Source organism: Vicugna pacos, chromosome 16 (assembly GCF_048564905.1).
Source record: "Vicugna pacos chromosome 16, VicPac4, whole genome shotgun sequence".
Lineage (NCBI taxonomy): Eukaryota > Metazoa > Chordata > Mammalia > Artiodactyla > Camelidae > Vicugna > Vicugna pacos.
The window spans coordinates 19,480,919-19,498,224 of NC_133002.1; the positions used below are offsets into that span (position 1 = coordinate 19,480,919).

A 17,306-nucleotide genomic window follows, 5' to 3' on the forward strand; every position below is an offset into this window, starting at 1 on the left:
CCATACAATTGACAAAATTTTCAACTGTTTATTTTATAACATTTCTATTCACTTACATTGGCATCTTCCCGCTGGTTCTTATTTTGCTCCAAAATCCTTTGTTGGTTTCGAGTAAACCTGTTTGAATTGAAAAAAATGTAAGTATTTATAGAAGAAAACAGATATGAAAATGCTGTAATATTTAACAAATTACTAATATGCAAATATTTAGGAATAATCAGCCTCATCCCCAATCAATTCTCAATAAAGTACTTTAATAACTTTTCCCCAGTTTACAAAGGTAATAACACCTTCAGAGAAAACATTGAGAGAATAGACAAATATTAAAATTAATAAATCTATCACCTAGATATGGTCCTCATTCACCATGTGATGTATGATATGAAATATTTCCTTCCAGTATTTTTTCCTGTAAATTAATGTATTTTAAACTTAGTTGAAATTATACTTAACATAATTCTGTAACCTAATTCTATTATGTTGTGAGCATTTTTTCTAGTTACTCAGAAATACAACTTCTGGTGGCTGCATATTTTACCTTATGAAAGTATCACGTATTTAACTATTTTCCTTATTCTCAAATATTTAAGTTGTTCCCCATTTTTCCAAAACTATCAAAGATTATCATTTCCCATAAAATTCAAATACATTTAACATATTTTCACTGTTTAACCTGCATTTTTATGAGACACTTGACACCTAAAAATAATGACCTTTTACAACTTTGTTTTAATTTTTACATTGCTCATATACCGTGGGTAAGAGGAGGAGCACTAAAATAAATAAATAAGAGGTTAGGTTTGAAAGAATAGTGAAGTGAAGGTGGAAATCCAAGGTTCAAGTGTTAGCATTACTACTGAGTAGCTGTAAGACCACCCATGTGATTCTCAGTTCTCCATCTGCCCAAAAACAATGGCAACGTTTGAATCATTTCCTCAGAAAGTTATTCTCAGGGGCAAGATACAGATGGATAATACATGTGGTTGAATGTGGAAATGCTTTGCAAACTAACAGCTGCTTTAGGAACACAGAGTATTACTATTATGACACACGGACTCCATGAACCTGGACACTTTGAAGTCTAAAAGCTTACAATGAATTAGAACATACACTCAGGTTTAAGGATTTTTCCCTTTCTAATACATGTGTTAACTTCTTCCATCTACTCCTAACATTGGCTTCTTGCATGCTAGTTACATGTAAGGTATAAACAACCTTCACAAATCACACCTTGAGTAACACACTTCTGTTTCCTCACTTGCACAGGTATTTCCTGGATGTGACAAGCAGAGACTTTGGGGGGATGGTGAAATAGGCATGTGGGATGGATGTGCATCTCTGGGGAACAGAGGGCCAACTGTGATAAGCAGAATGATGCCCACCCCCCGCCCATAGAGACCCACATCCCAGTCAGTGGAACAGTGGGTCGGGTCAGAAGGCATATGCAGTGAAGGCTGCTAGTGACTGGACTTTAATAGGGAGATTATCCTGGACTATAAAGATGAGCCCAGTGAAATCACAAAAGTCCTTAAATGTGGAAGAGAGAGACAGAAGAGAAAGCAAGAAGGATATGAGGTGAGAAGGACCTGACCAGACAATGCTGGCTTTGAAGATGGAGGAAAGGGGACAGGGACCCTGGGAAAGTGGCATAAGCCACACAAATTAAGGAAACAATTCTCCTCTACAGCCTCCAGAAAGGAGCACAACCCTGCCAGCACCACGATGACGGCCCAGTGAGACCCATTTAGAAGTCTTACAGAACTGTGAGATGGTACACGTCTGTTGTTTAAGGCCACAAAATTTGTAGTAATTTGTTACAGCAACCGTGGGAAACTAATACATCAGACTAGTATCTAGAGGTGAGAATTTTTCTCCGAATCTTAGGATATGTTTCTGTCTCCCAATTTATGACAGTTGCTTTTGGCACACTTGGTCTAGGCTGAATCAGAAAAAGCTGTTCACAGAGGTAATCCAATCTCCTGGTATCTAGGCCGAATCAACATACATCCCTCCCTGGGAGGAAGCTTTTAGAAAGTGGTCTTGTGGTTTGTAATAGAATTCTTCATAATGAAAACCAGAAGTCAGCACTCTACTGAAAACTACGTGGTTTACTTTAGGTATTTTTCCCCTTAGAGAGATTTATACCAAAGAGAATGAAGGGTAAAGTTTGTGAGAGCTTGCTCAGAGCTAAGAGAACATGGTCACTGGGTTCACATCCCTTGGTGCCCCATCATCTCTTTACACAGACAGCTGCTACCCCTGATAGTGAGACAGTGAAGGAAATAATTTATTTCATAGCTATTGGTTTACTTAGTCAATTCTTGTGGTTCATTCACAATCAATGGGGAGAAAAGTCTCAACAATAAATTAAAAGGCTCAGTGGGACATTCATGGGGAGAAGGACAAGAAATTAACGAGTGTCACGATGTGCCAGCACTCAGATAGGTGCTTTTATATATATTTAATTCTCAAAAGCAAACAAATGAAATAAACACACCCCCTCCAAATGGGTAGTATTACCTTCTTTAATAAACAGAAAGAAAACCTAAGTCTTAAAAGAGTTAAGCAATTTGTCCAAAATCATCAGCAAGATTTGAATCTGGGTCTGTTCACCTCTTTCCCTGCATCACACTGGTCCCATTCTGCATCAGCTGGTGGGAAATATGGACACTAATTCCCAGTATTTCTAAACAAAAATGGTTCCCCTATGGGTATCTGGAAATGCTACCTTAACTAGGAGGAACACCTCTGATATTTAGTGAGTAGGGGTCACATAAGGGAAAACTGTCCTATCCACAATGATAGTACCACTCCTATTCAAAACAAGGATCTAGAAAAAGTTGGGGGATCTCAGAGGTTCCAGAATACCTAGGCCAGGAAGGCCTAGGGATAGGTTTGGGAAGAGACCAGGAGACGGGCCTACAGCTATGTTTTTATAAAGCAATTTACATTAAGACTGAGGAGAAGGCCACCTGTCAGTCAAAGCCTGCCGCTGCTGCGTGGGGCTGGGTGCCGGGTGCCGGCTCTCTCTTCCAGTCTGCTAAACATCCCTGTAGCTTCACAAACTCTATGTCCTCTTGCTCTGCTCCTTGTTGAGTCAACTCCTCCTCATCCTGCAGTTTCAGCTTAGCTGGCATGTCCCCATAGACGCCTTCCCTTCCTCCTCCCGACCTGGATTAGGTCTGGCTGTGATTATCCTCACCAAACAGACCTCCCTTATGTTTGAGTCACTGTGTATTTTCACTTTCCAAGTGTGTACGTTTATATGTACGATTGAAGGTGTTTTCCCGATCATAGATCATAATAGATTATAAGACTATTACTCTGATAAATGAATAAATGGATTAGAAACAACTTAAATGCCTAATAAGGGAACTGAGAGAGAAACATGGGCCATTATGCAGCTACAATATTGGTTTAGCAAAGCATTTAAACACACAGGATATACAAATGCTTGTTATGCAGTGGAGAAACAAAAGTATATGTTCTTTACATGACCATAACTATAAAAAAGTTCAGAAGAAACCTAAAATGTTAGAAACACAATTTTAAGTAGTCAACCCTCCGTATCCAAAAATTCTGTATCTGTGGGTTCTGCATCTGAGGATTCAACCAACCTTGAGTTGAAAATATTCGAAAAAGGAAAAAAAAATCCAGAAAAGTTCTAAAAAGGCAACTATTTACATAGCATTTATGTTTATTAGGTATTATAAGTACTCTAGAGATGATTTAAAGTATATGGGGGGATGTGCAGAGGTTATATGCAAATACTATGCCCTTTTACCTATGGGACTAGAGCATCCATGGATTTTGGTATCCTTGCGGGGTCCTGCAACCAATTCCCTGCAGATACCGACAGATAACTGTATTTATTTTTGCCTTCATACTTTTCTGAATTTTTTTTTTAAGACACTCTATGTTTATATATAGGTTTTCCTCACTGGTTACTCTGGTTTCGTATACACTATTTTCTCCATGTAAACACCCTCCCCTCTTCTCTTTACCATTTCCATGTTGTCCTCTACCTCAAACTTAGGAGGAACCTCACTTTCACTAAGATGCTTTGTTTATACCCACTCTGCTGAGAGCCTATGCTGTGCTCAGCGCAGACGTTAGTAGGTGAGTGAGACCCAGGCCGCCCTGTCACAGGTGAGCACTGCTTACACTGCCCACGAATGCACCTCGCACCACTCGGGCCCACGCTCACTCCTGCAAGCCGTACCACAGGCTCCCAGGAGGCCAGGGCCAGGATTCCTTGCCTTGGGAGGAAGGCGGCCATGTCCAGAACTTGTTCTTGCCCTTTCTGACGTCCACCTGTAGGCATTCTTAGGGCACTGCCGAGTACCTGGTGGTGGCACCAGCACCGGGGGAGGGTCGGACAGGGCGCACCACTGCTCACCTCTCGCACCCAAGGATGGCATTATTCAAATCCTCATTCACTTGAATCAGCTCAACAGTGACATCCTCATTCTCCACCACCACCAGCAGGTCCATGATCCTCTCCTGCATCTCCCGACCAGTCTTATAAAGTTTCTGTCAAAGAGAGGAGAGACATTTCTTCTTCCATGCTAGAAATGTAACTGATTTGCCAATGTGACTACTACTGTGACCACCTCCACACTGAGTCACCTATGGGCAATTACCGAAGTGTTTCACTATGGACACTAGACAGGAGGGAAGGGGGCAGGGCACAGCGATTCAAGGAATGATGCGGCAATTAACACCAAAACGGTGGAAGATTCCACTCCCAGTAGACCTTGAGGATTAAGATGGAGGGAGGCTTGACTTCCAGTAGACCTTGAGCTTCATTATACGCTCACTGTAATATATGAGCATGTTAAATAACATGCCTACAGGCACCATGACAGTTCCAAGGTAACCATAAAAGGTCAAAGAGTGGGTGGTGGCCCAATTCCTAAGAATCCCAGCCTCTTCCCCAGGGTACCTGAAATGGTCCTCTCACTTTTTAGCAGATGAAGCCACCGAGCCCATTAAAAAAAAGCACCACCACCTCGCGGCCACCTCTCTTACTCCCTCCTCCTGGAGACAGCCCACACTCTGTCTATGGAGTGTGTACCTACTTCTACTTTAACCTGAGCACCCAACCCCCACACCTCATGGTCTTTCTCTTGCCTTTTATAACAGCCTATGCAGTATGTATCTCTCTAAATAAATCTACCTTTACTCAACCGTGGCTCGCACTTGAATTCTTTCCTGCTCGAAGCCAAGGACCCACACTTGGTGGGGCACATCCCAAGGGCTCAGCCGAGACCTGGCACATGGCCCTCCTCACGCCCCACATCCGTTTTTCCTGCATCAGACAGCTCCTCCTGCCTCTATCAGAAGGAAATCAGACTGATATGTTCCTCTGACAGTCAAAGCAGGCATGATAAGGCACACTGCACGTAACACTGGACTAGAACTTAGAAGTGGTGGACAGGAATCCTACACTGCTTATTAGCTGTGCCACGTTAGGGGAAACAAAAATCAAGGTTTTCCAACTCTCAGCTTACTCACTTGATAAGTGAAAAATATACTACTCACCACATCTACCTCAAGGGGTGACATAAAAATCAAATGAGATGTGTGTAGTGAGGAACTCTATAAAGCACCACATAAAACATAAAATGCTACTGTTGCTATCTGTGGTAATGGAAGAAAGTAGTAGTTAAAATGCATTTATAGCAGCATAATTTTCCTATTATGTTTTACTTAAACATGTAAAGTTTATAGTTACAACATCACATTCCAAGGTAAACTGAACCATTAAAAAACCAGTTATCCATACCCTCCTTATTTGGACTGCCTAACACCACTGTATTACAGAAGACTCCACCCCCCACAAAAAAAGACCATCTTTTTCTCGTAAGCATCAGAGGTGCCTACAGCAGACTTACTCATTCAGAATCGCTAAGGCTGAGAGTTTGGGAATTCACATTTTCTAACAAGCATCTCAGAGTGTTTCTTATGTGCACTGACGTTTGAAAACTGCTACCTTAACAACTTACTTTCTCCTAGGCAAACTTCCAATAAACCTGAGGGGCATAAAACTGGTATCAATATTCCTTCAAACCCCCCCTTGGCGAGGATTTGTCCATGCAATAGTACATTGACAGGCAAAAACACAAGGAAGTTCCCTTTTCAAAATAACAGCAGCAGAACTTGCTAATTCACAGCACTATTACATCACCTGATCTTCCCCCTCAAGAAAGACAGACCTGCTGAAAAACGTATGCTTCACAGAACGATTAAGAATCTCAATCAATCAATCTACTGCAAGACTTCCTACAGGAAATCTCCAGATAAATAAATCTAACCATCACTAGACTGGCATTTACACTCAGAGGTAAAGGCCAAAACACCCCCACAAAATCTTAACAAAAATATTCAGAAGACAGAAACAAAGAAAAAGGAAAAAAAAAAAAGTGAGACAGACAGATGAGACTCTGGGTTTTTATACTCGCACTGTGCAACCAGAAGACCTGTCCTGGTTCCTAACATGTGGTCACTGTCAGCAGTGGTTGACAAACTTTTTCTTAAAAGTCCAGATGTTAAATATTTTCTGCTTTGTGGGCTGCAATGGTCCCTGTGGCAACTACCCAACTCTGCCACTGCAACAGGAAAGCAACCACAGACGGTATGTGAACCAATGGGTGTGGCCATATCCTAATAAAACAAAGTCAAGGGGTGACTAACTCTGGCTCACTTAACGGCCCCTGGTCCAGCACAAAAAGAGAACAGACTTTAGACTCTGTAGACCAAAGGCATCTCCCATACACGTATCTGATACGGGATCTGGTTGAAATTTTAGCTTCAGCTTATGTGTTCATCTATAAAACATGGATAACAACCACCTTGCAGGACTGTTGTAAGAACAGAAAATGATGTAGCTGAAGCCCCAGCAGGCAGGCAGCGGGTGTATTATGGGTGCTAAGGAGGCATCACCAGAAGCGTAGCTGACCAAGTAACATATTTCTATAACATTTGCGCCATCACCTAGGGCCCAATATTAACCAAAGGAAAAAACTAAGAGCAGCATTTGTTAAAATCTCCATGATGAACGAGAACTCTGCCTTTGTTGTTACGTCCTGAGTGTGCAGAACTGTTCTCCTTCTTGCTCACTGGCTGCCTTGCGAGAACAATGTTGAGATCAAGGAAATACGATGGCTGTTAGATGTCTGTGACAAATGTAGAAATTAATTTGAAATGAATTTGCAGCCAACACCAACAGCCCTCCGGTCACATGAAGACCGCTGCTCTGCTCTCTCAAGAGACAGATGGAAAGGGAACATGAAAGCAGGCCCATATTTCTCAGCAGGTTTGCCAAGCAGAATCTGAAAAACCTCTTCAAAAGCCAGCCCACTCTGATCTCTGCAGCTGATGTCTGTCTCCAAGGAGGGCCCGGCCACCTGGGAACAGCACAGATTAAGCACCACGAACCAAAAGGATGGGTCAGAAGTTCCCCACAGCAGACACCTGCAGGACTGTGGACGTGGGGAGCCGGGGGGAGCAGTCAGAACACAGAGGAACAGCTGTGGGCACACATGCCCATCACGGAGCCCCCAGAATCACCTCCCTTTACACTATATCAAAGCAAAGGGAGGCTTTGAGGTTAAAGTGAATTTAATAATCAATTCAAAACTCTCTGGAGCAAAACACAAAAGAGCTCATTAAGAGCTTACTCTTCTGACATCCAGATGGCTCCCACTCTCTCCAGAGCACGCAGGTATCAAGGAAGAAGATTCTTGCACAATTTCAACTCCAACTGCAATTGTCTGACATTCCCCAACACAGGGCAACCCAATAAAAAGAAAAAATACCTGAACATATGCCTTGTAAAAGGAATAAAAGAAGAAATGTTTCTGTGTTTGACAGCCTTCTCTGGAAATACTGTCTGTCTGGCACTACTCCCGTTACACATTTCCTCTCCCCCAAGACCTCCCATCCTGACAGCAAGAGACCCCGAGAACATCCCTATCCACTCAAAATCAAAACTGCCCCCACTCACCCTAAAACCGAACTTTTCTCAGCATCACATGCTCTTACAGTCTTATTCCTTTGACAGGCCTCAGTTGAATGAACGATAAATTAACTGTTAACACGATCCTCCAGAAATTCATTAACTTATTAGCCCCTTTCCAACTCTTTTTCCCAACTAAATATTGTCAACATCTTCAATAACTTCTTAGTCCTTCCTTTAGTGCTAAATCATTAATTCTTCAAAAGAAAATCGGTCTTTTCAATTTAACAGACATTTAATGAGCTCACTCAGTGTATAAACCATCTACTCTACATATGCAGAGTTGTGGGGAGTTACAAGCAGAGGTCTTGGCTACTGCCTTTAGCCAGCTTCCAGCCTAGCTAGGGAGCTAATACACACCCACACGGAAAGACGATGGTTCGCCACCTATGCTAGGCAGGCAGTCAGTCCTGGGTTCAAAACGAGAAATGAATGCTGTACTGGCTAGAACACGGCCTCAGGAGGACAAGGCTTCACTCTGCCCCATCAATCGCTCGCCACTAGGGGGACAAATCATCCCCTTTCTGAAGCAGCAGCCTCATCCGTAAAGGAAGGGAGATGGTCTCAGTGGCACTGAAAGTCTCTTCCACTCCTAACACCTCACCTGTCTCTGAACGGGAAAGACAGTAAGAGTGGTCAGGGCAGGATGACTTTCTATTTTACCCTCAGGATTTTTTCTCAGCTGGTTATCAATTATTCTCACAGGATCAAATTTTAGATTCACGTGATTTCAAATTCCTCAAATAAATTAAGAGTAAGGCCTTTTCTAGTTGTGCTTTCAAAATCCGAGTTCACTTTATTCTATGTAAGACTAAAACATTCTCTTATCCCACGGTCCTGTTGGGTCTAGGCAAAAACAAGACAAGACTGAAGTGGGAGGTACTAGGGAAAGTCAGTGGTTGAGAGCCAAGTGCACAATGCCCAGCAAGCAAATGAGAGAACGTGCAGCCGACATTCCACTCCTGTGACCAGAGCAGATCCTTTCAACTCACTGCAACGCTCATTAGACTGGATGCAGCCTGAGAATCCTTGTCCTCCACTCTGGCAAACTAAAAGAAATCCGGTCTCTGCCCTTAATGAAGTTCAAAGTCCAGGAGCAATAACATAGTGGTGGGGAAAGGCAAAACTGTTTTACTGCCTGAGAGTCTAACAAAGAGCAGGAGCCCGTGAATTTAGCAGGGCTTCAGAATCTAACTGTACAGCATGGACTGGAGGAATGGATCCTGGATTTCAGACGGAAGGAAACAGACAGGGAAATAAACAGAACATTGCAAATAAACAGAACAGCTGCTGGGAGATACGTGCCAACAGACGAAACAAGAAGTAATTCCAAGTACAGGGGCTGCTTTTAAAGTTAACAAATTTGCATATGAGACGCTGATCACTGGTTAAAGTACACGTACAAGAAGAGCCAAGAAATTTTTGAGTGGAGGCTTTTCCTAAGGGCTGGACACCTTCCTTTTGCCTTCCTGATTCACCCTACACACTCTCTGGCCTGCTCTGTGCCCTGGGCGCTGGCCCACAGGGAACACTCCACTAGGACCCCTCTGACTTCTGACGGTTCAGCTGACAGGACACACGGGCAGGAAATGGGAGAAAGGAGGAGAGTGAGGCCTGGATATTTACTGTCTTCATTCCTTCCAGCAAAGGCACCACTAACTTTCCAGGCTGCCGTCCTCACGTGATTCTTTCCACTGGGTTTGGCAAAAGTCTCCTCTTGCTTATTCATTCCTAGGGATATTAGTTAACAGCAAACTAGCTGGGTTTCTCTGAACCCTGTGACATCTCAGTACCTTGATTAAACTCTTTTCAAGGTATCCAAATAGAACGTGCCAGCGGTTTGACTGATAAGCCCTGTAAAAAACAGTATGATACCAACACAGGGATAGACAAACAGATTAAACCACGACAACAGCCTCTGGAAAGATGTCCTTGGCATTAGGATACCGAATGTGACAGAGAGGTGCTTAAAATCAGTGGAGAAGGTATGAACTGTTAGTAAATGTTATTTGGACAACCAGCCATCTAGTTGAAAAAAGAGGAAAAATCTCTAACTCACACTAAAGCAAAAAGATTTTAACTTCAAACCACATAAAATCAAGGGAAATCTGTTAATGTATTAAAGATATTTTCATTGAGTGATTACATCCTGCAGCACCGCTCTGGGGGCAGAACCTGAGCAGTGAACAAGACAGGGCTGTGGAACTTCCGTTCTAGCAGGAAAAGTGTCAGAGTGCTGGGGGGAGAATGAAATGGGGGCATCACAGGAAAGTGGCTGACTTAAGACTGGGGGCCCAGAGAAGACCCCTGGAAGGAGGTAACACACTAAGATCAGAATGATGAGAAACAGCTGGTCATTAGAAGACAGGGAAAGCATGAGAGCCAAGGGTGAAACAGCTCCCCAGCAAGAAGGAATGAACTCTGCACATCCGAGGAGCAGGAACATGGCAGGTGTGGCTGGACCCAGAAGAGCACGTGAGCTACGGAAGGAAAGGTAGGCAGGAGCAGATGGAGACGGGCTTGGCGGCCAGAGTAAGAAGGCTGGGTTTTACTCCACTGGAGGGTTTCAGCAAAGAACAACATGATCTGGTTCACTTCTTAGAAAGCTATATAGAGCACAGGGAAACATATACAAGATCTTGTAGTAGCTCATGGTGAAAAAGAATATGAAAATGAATATATGTATACTCATGTATGACTGAAAAAACGTGCTGTACACCAGAAATTGACACAACATTGTAAACTGACTATAACTCAATACAATTTTTTTTAAAAAGCTATATAGAGATGCTCAATATCATTAGTCATCAGGGACATGCAGAGCAAACTGTAATGAGATACCGCTTCACACCTACTACATGGCTATAAAAACAAAACATAAGATAACCAGTGCTGATGAGGAAATGGAGAAACTGAAATCCTGTGCATCGCCGGTGGGAATGTAAAATGGTGCAGCCACTGTGCAGAACACTCTGGCAGCTCCTCAAAAAGTTCAACATAGAGTTTCTATGTGACCCAGTGATGTCACTCCTAGGCACTTACTCAAAAGAACACAGGTATTCAAACAAAAGCTTATACATGAATGTTCACAGCAGTATTACTCACAACAGCCAAAAGGTGGAAACAACCCAGTGTCTATCAACTAATAAATGAATAAACAAAATACAGTATATCCAGACAATGGACTAGTGGGCCGTAGAAGGTGTTACGATGTGGGTGAACCTTGAAAATATGACAGTAAGTGAAAGAAAGCAGACACAAAGGCCACATATTTTGTAATTCCATTTGTATGAAATAGCCAGGATAGGCAAATCCACAGAAACAGAAAGTGGAAGAGTGGCTGCCTGGGACTGAGCGAAGGCAGGAACGGGAGAGACGGCCTCAGAGGTACAGGGCTTCCTCTGGGGATGATGAAAAAGTCTTGGAACTAAGGGGAGGAAATGGTGATACTATGAATGTACTAAATGCCACTAAACTGGACACTTAAAATTGTACACTTTAAAATGGTTAATTTTATGTTCTGTAAATTTTACCTCAATTAAAGGGGAAAAAAAAAGCATCCTAAGAACCTGATAACAAAATACCCAAAAATGCTGGGCACAGTATCAAAATATTTTAATGTGCATGCCTACAATGTTCAGAAAGGCATAGGAAGTTGTCTGAGGCTGAAACCCAAACAGGATCTGAAGATATGAGAGAAAATGAAGGCATAAGGGCCAGAAAGGCACCTTTCTGTCCATCCTAACGACCCTGAGAGGCGGGAGAGGAAGCCTAGGGCCTGAACAAGGTGGCGAGAAGGGTCAAAGACCTCACGTGCAGCTGGCTCGTCGGAACGGCCCACATGTGAAGTAACGAGAAACAGACATGTTGGTCTTTGCCCCGTTCCTGACGGGGCCCCTAAATCTCCTGGAATTCCCTGGGTGACGGGAGCATCCTCTGTTCTGACGAGGCAACTCCTGATAAGCTCCTAGTTGGCAGCCGTTTGCCAGACAGACGGAAACAGGATTAGCAGCCTGGAGCGTCCAGCTCCACCCTCCATCCTCCAGCGAGGGGAGGGGGCTGGAGATTAGAGTTAACTGGTCATGCCCACTGATGACGCCTCAGTAAAAATCCATAAACTGAGGGCGGGGTTCGGAGAACTTCCAGCTTAGTGAACACATCCGTGCATCGGGAGGGTGGTGCACCTCAACTCCATGGGGACAGAAGCTTCTGCATTTGAGGCCCCTCCAGACCTCACCCTTCGTACCTTTTCACCTGGCTTTCCACCTGCATCCTTTGTAATGTCCTTTACAATAAACCAGTAAACTTAAGTATGTGTCTCTTTGAGTTCTGGGAGCCATTCATGTAAATTATCAAATCCGAGGAGGGGGATGTTAGAATCTCCAGTTATAGCCTGTTGGTCAGAAGTATGGGAGACCCAGACTTGCAACGGGCATCTTAAGTGGGGCAGCTAACCTGTGAGATCTGGTGCTAACTCCAGGTAGTTAGTGTCAGAATTGAACTGAATTGTAGGACCCCCAGCTGGCCTTGGAGAACTGGTTACTGTGGGCAAAAAGCCCTATGTGCTTGGTGTCAGAAGTGCTGGTTGTGAGTACTAGGAAAAATACAAAGTTTTCCTTTCACTATATAAGTCAATAAGCTAGAAGACGCAGCTCAGCCCCACAAAGGAAAATGGCAAGGAGAATGGAGCTTCAGCCTCAGCTTTGGAGGGAGAGAAAGAACATACGTATTTTTCCTGAGAACTCTAATGGCCTTCCTGCACCCTCATCTCTCAGGATAAGACCCCTGCCTTCAAAGTTTAAAAACCCTCATGAGTGCTGGTCCTTTTTCCTTGGACTGCTGAGGCCCCAGGTTCTCTTGGAAACCGTGAGAATCTGAAGTCGTTTTTCTCTAGTCTCATCGGTGACACTGGAAGTCCCCCGCTCCTGGAGTTAGGTGCTGGGACAGCAGAAGACAGATAGGGATGTCTTTCCCTTCCTGTGAGTGCCCAAGGCCCATCCAGTTTCCCTCTGATTTTGAGGCTAGCATGGGCTGCTCACAGGGAAAGTCACACTGGAAGGGTCTCTTTCTCCCGGTGGGGCCGTGTGTACCTCAGCTGGTCTGATCCCAATTACACTACTGGACACTGAATATTCTCATATTCTGGTCTCATGATGATCTGTCTAGTTTCTCCTGTAATCCTTGGAATTTATTCTTATTTTCATATTTTGTGTCATTTCAAAGGGATTTGAGGAAGAAGAGGTAAATTATTTTAACAAGCGAAAAAAAAAAAGGCGTTATTAGCTAGTCTGGGGAAAAAATAGTGTCTGTCTCCCAACTCTCAAAGGGATTTCAGATGCTTTTAGCACTCCTCCCCTCAGAGTGTGCCCAGTGATGCTCCTGGGCCCTCAGTGCCTCCCACCTTGCCCCCTACCCCAACTCTGATGTCCCCTTGGGCTCATACTGAAGCCTCCAAAAGCCCCTGTGGTCACATGGGGGAAGCCAGGCAGGGAGCTGGCATTATCTGGGGATCCTGATTCCACTAATCTCAATAGTTCAGACAGTTGTGAGAAAATCTCTGAAAAAGTGCAAAATAGAGAATTACTTTGTTTCTCCACAGTCTCTCTGCTGGTTTCATTTTTAGACCCTTGAATCAAGACAGGTAGTTTCCTTGTAAAATGCCTATAACTCAATAAAAAATTAAAAAAAAAAGACAGGTAGTTTCCTTGTCCTCTGTTTCCATAGATTTCATCATATTATCTTAGATGGACTGCATTGGGGTAGGATATTATGATATAAAAAGAAATATCTATTTGGTCTTCATCCCCGGTTCCTAGCACAGAGCTTCTAAAACCCCTTGGAATTTCCTGAGAAGTAAAGGATGAGAGGAGCATCTTTTGTGATTCATAATAAGCCCCTTTCCACCAGCCAGAGTTTATGCCAGTGAGGGGAGTCTTGGAGGATTAGGGGCTGGCTGCCAGAGGAACCAGCACTGTGATTAGAAGGTGGAAACCTCAATCCCATCTCCCAACCTCCAGGAAGGGGAGGGGCTGGAGATTGCGTTTTCACCAATGGCCAATGAATAAGTCATGCCTTTGTAATGGAATCTCTAGGAAACCCCAAACTCTAGGGTTCAGAGAGCTTGTGGGTGGGGAACACATCCAGGTGCTGGGATGGTGGTGAACTCCAACTGCACAGGGACAGAAGCTCCTGTGCTGGGGACCCTTCCAGACCTCGCTGCACGGACTTCTTCATTTGCTCATTTGTCTCCTTTATGATGAGCTGGTTAATAGTAAGTGAAGTGTTCCCTTGGATTCTGTGAGCTACTCTAGCAAATTACTCAACCTGGGGAGGGGATGGTGGGGAACCCCTGATCAGGAGCCAAGATGGAACCGAAGTGTGGGTGATCAGGGGTCTCCACAAGGGTGAAGTCACCAGCCACTGCAGGCGCTGACCTTCAACACACCCTGAAAGGAGAGCAGGAACGAGGCCCTCTGTGCTCTGGGAAAACTGGCAGAACAGGCTTTCTGAGAGCTAGATATTTTCAGAAGATTTTATGAGCCCAAACTCTTGCATCTTCTCATATCTAGAAAGGCATTAAAATCATTAGAGGTGACACCTGCCCCTCATGACTATCAGCAGGCCTCTGCCTAAATGTGTGCCTGACTGCATGCACATCCTTAACTAAAATCACGTATCTGCTGCCCCCCACTCCACCTCTTTGGAGCAGTTCCTCAGAGCTATCTGAGATGCTGTGTCCAGGGCTACTGTCCTCATTTTGCCCCAAATAACACTTAACTCACAACTCCCCAAAATTGTGCATTTTTTCCAGTCGACACTGGGGACCCACCACCTGCGACTGGTGTCTGAAGCAGGGGCAATCTCGTGGGACTAAGCTCTTAACCCTGTGGGGTCTGTGCTACCCCTGGGTAGTCAGTGCCAGAACTGTTTAACGTGAAGGGGCACAACCTCAGAGCTGGTCTCAGAAGTGCTGGGAGCGGAGAAACAGTGTTCTCTTATGAAGTTAATTAGACTACAAGAAAAAGTTCAAATAGGTGTCAAAAGAATTTAAGAATAAATTAAAGTACTCCCCACACCAGGTCTCTATGAGTTACTAACACAAAGCACAGAAAGAAAAATAAAGTTACACATTGAATAGGCTTAGAAGCAAGTTGACCAGATGCCAGAACCTCTTAAACCGAACTGGCCGTGAGTAGCACTCTAATGTTGATTTACAGCCAGAGTCTCTTTACCATCCACGGCAACACACAGCCTTAAGCTCTGGCATCAAAGCAGTAACCAACAAATTAGCATTATCCCTGAAAAATTCAACCAAACATCTGCCCCCGGAGACCCTGGCACAGAAGGGCATTTCAGTGTTGCTCCAGGACGGCAGGAAGGAAACTGGATTCACGTATTTCAATGGGATGTCTCAGTGTACATTCTTCCTGAGGGACTGTTTACCACGGATGAATGAAGACATGAGAGAACAGTCACACCATTTCATTTCAGACCACGTGGAACTCGAAATACTGCTGTGCGTATTTTTTTTTTCAGTTTGCTGTGCCCATATTTGAAAAATAGTAACACTGCAAAATATAAAGTAAATTAAAAAAGGAAAGGAAACTTTGAACCTTATGTACCGAGCAAATGCCAGGTCTAGCAAACATAATGCTAGTCCTAGATTACATGTTGATTTAAAAACAAAAAACTGTAAAAAAAAAAATAGTACAATATAAAAACAAATTAATGTTTTATAGACCCTGGGAAAAAGAATTTTCAGCAAAGTACAAAATTTTAAAGCATGCCTTTCTTTCATTTTGTAACTCTTTACTGCAGAATAGCTCAGAGTGTCACTTCTGTTTTAAATAACAGAATTGATAACTGAGCAAGGAAATGTAATTTGAATTATGAAATTCTTGCTTTAATAAAAATTCCCTCAACAGAAAAAAATACTCTTTTACTTTGCCACATATTCTTTTACTTTGATACATAGTTTAACGTGCTTGGTAACATCATGAGTCGCAAAACTTGTAACTGCAAATGCCTTCAGTTGTGGATTCCTTACAGGGGTTACTACATAGGAGTTCTCATGAGTAATTTTCTTTTTAACCTCCTCATAAATAGGATGTGTAAGTGAAGAGTTAAAACGCCATCTTAGCTCTCCACTTTATACATACAGAAACCAAGTCTAATGATAGCAAATGACTCGCCCAAGGCCAAGGACCCTAAAAATCATTAGCAAAACGATTCAACATTCCTAAGTAAGATACTCTAAAAATAATATACTTAAAGCCACTGATCCAAAATACTGACTTGTTTCTCAAGGCATATGACTGATATTCTATAGGATATTAATAGACACTTAGCAAATGTGGGTTCTTTGGTCAAAAAGTTTGTAAATGTTGGGTTAAACAAAGACTCTTAGAGCCTTTACTGTACGAATGGACTGCATGAACTGCTAAGAAGAGAAATACAGTAGGCAATCGCTTTTGGAAATTTATTGGACCACAGATGTCACATTATCTCTACATAGTACACAGCAGGAAACGCCGTCTTAACTTGTTTCCAAGAGTTACTTTGCTTCCCCCAGAATTTATCATCTCAATGTTCACCAGAGGAATCTCTAAAATTGCTCCTGGTTATGCAGTCCTTCAGTTTCAACCCTTTAAGGGCTCCCTTCTGCCACCTGGGTTAATTAAGCCCACTGAGGCACAAGGCATGTCAGGTCCTCAACAACCTTGATGCTCCCAAGCTGCGCTTTTAAACTCTCTGTGTATCTGAGAAGTATCAGAAGCTCAAATTCACTGAGAGCGGGTAGGGGGTCGGTGAAGGGCTTCTTAAGGGGTGTATCTGACTCCCTAGTGGTCTCTGGAGGTAGGCTTCTACAGATATAGCCTGAGAAATGACCTGCTTTTTCTGAAAACCTTTTAAAAATGTAAAACCCATTCTGAATTCACAGACAGCACAAAAACAGACCAGCTGGCCACAGTACGCTGTGCCCCACTGGGTTAGAGGAAGGCACCATCCAGGGCACTCCAGACTGCCCACAGTGAGTATGGCCACGGGACACGGGAGGAAACTGAAGGCTGCTGCGTGATGAGAGCCGTGGAGGCCAGAAGAGGACGCGTGAGGGGCAGCTCACTAGCAGCTGAGGTACGGCAGTGAGACCACCGGGCAAGACAGCCCCTGCTCGTGCCTCTCTCCCCACGTGAGACCAGGGCTGAGACAAGAGCATCTGTTTCCAGGAGGGGAGCAACGCCTGGGACGAGCAGCAGCCAGGAAGCATATAACTCAGAGGACCAGC

The 17,306-nt window shown here is 43.6% G+C and overlaps 1 protein-coding gene across 5 annotated transcripts in view; it reads right to left on the reverse strand.

The window, feature by feature from the left end:
• TOM1L1 (target of myb1 like 1 membrane trafficking protein) overlaps positions 1–17,306 on the reverse strand; it is a 49,685-nt gene that overhangs the window by 15,434 nt on the left and 16,945 nt on the right. For all 5 annotated transcript variants that reach the window (XR_012059503.1, XR_012059504.1, XM_072938625.1 and 2 more), the window contains 2 exons: positions 4,400–4,533; positions 57–117 (listed from right to left, as the gene is read on the reverse strand). Coding sequence is in view for 3 of the 5 variants with exons in the window: in XM_072938625.1 (XP_072794726.1) it covers positions 57–117; positions 4,400–4,533 (195 nt within the window). In the remaining 2 variants the exon portion in view is untranslated. The remainder of the gene's footprint in view (positions 1–56; positions 118–4,399; positions 4,534–17,306) is intronic.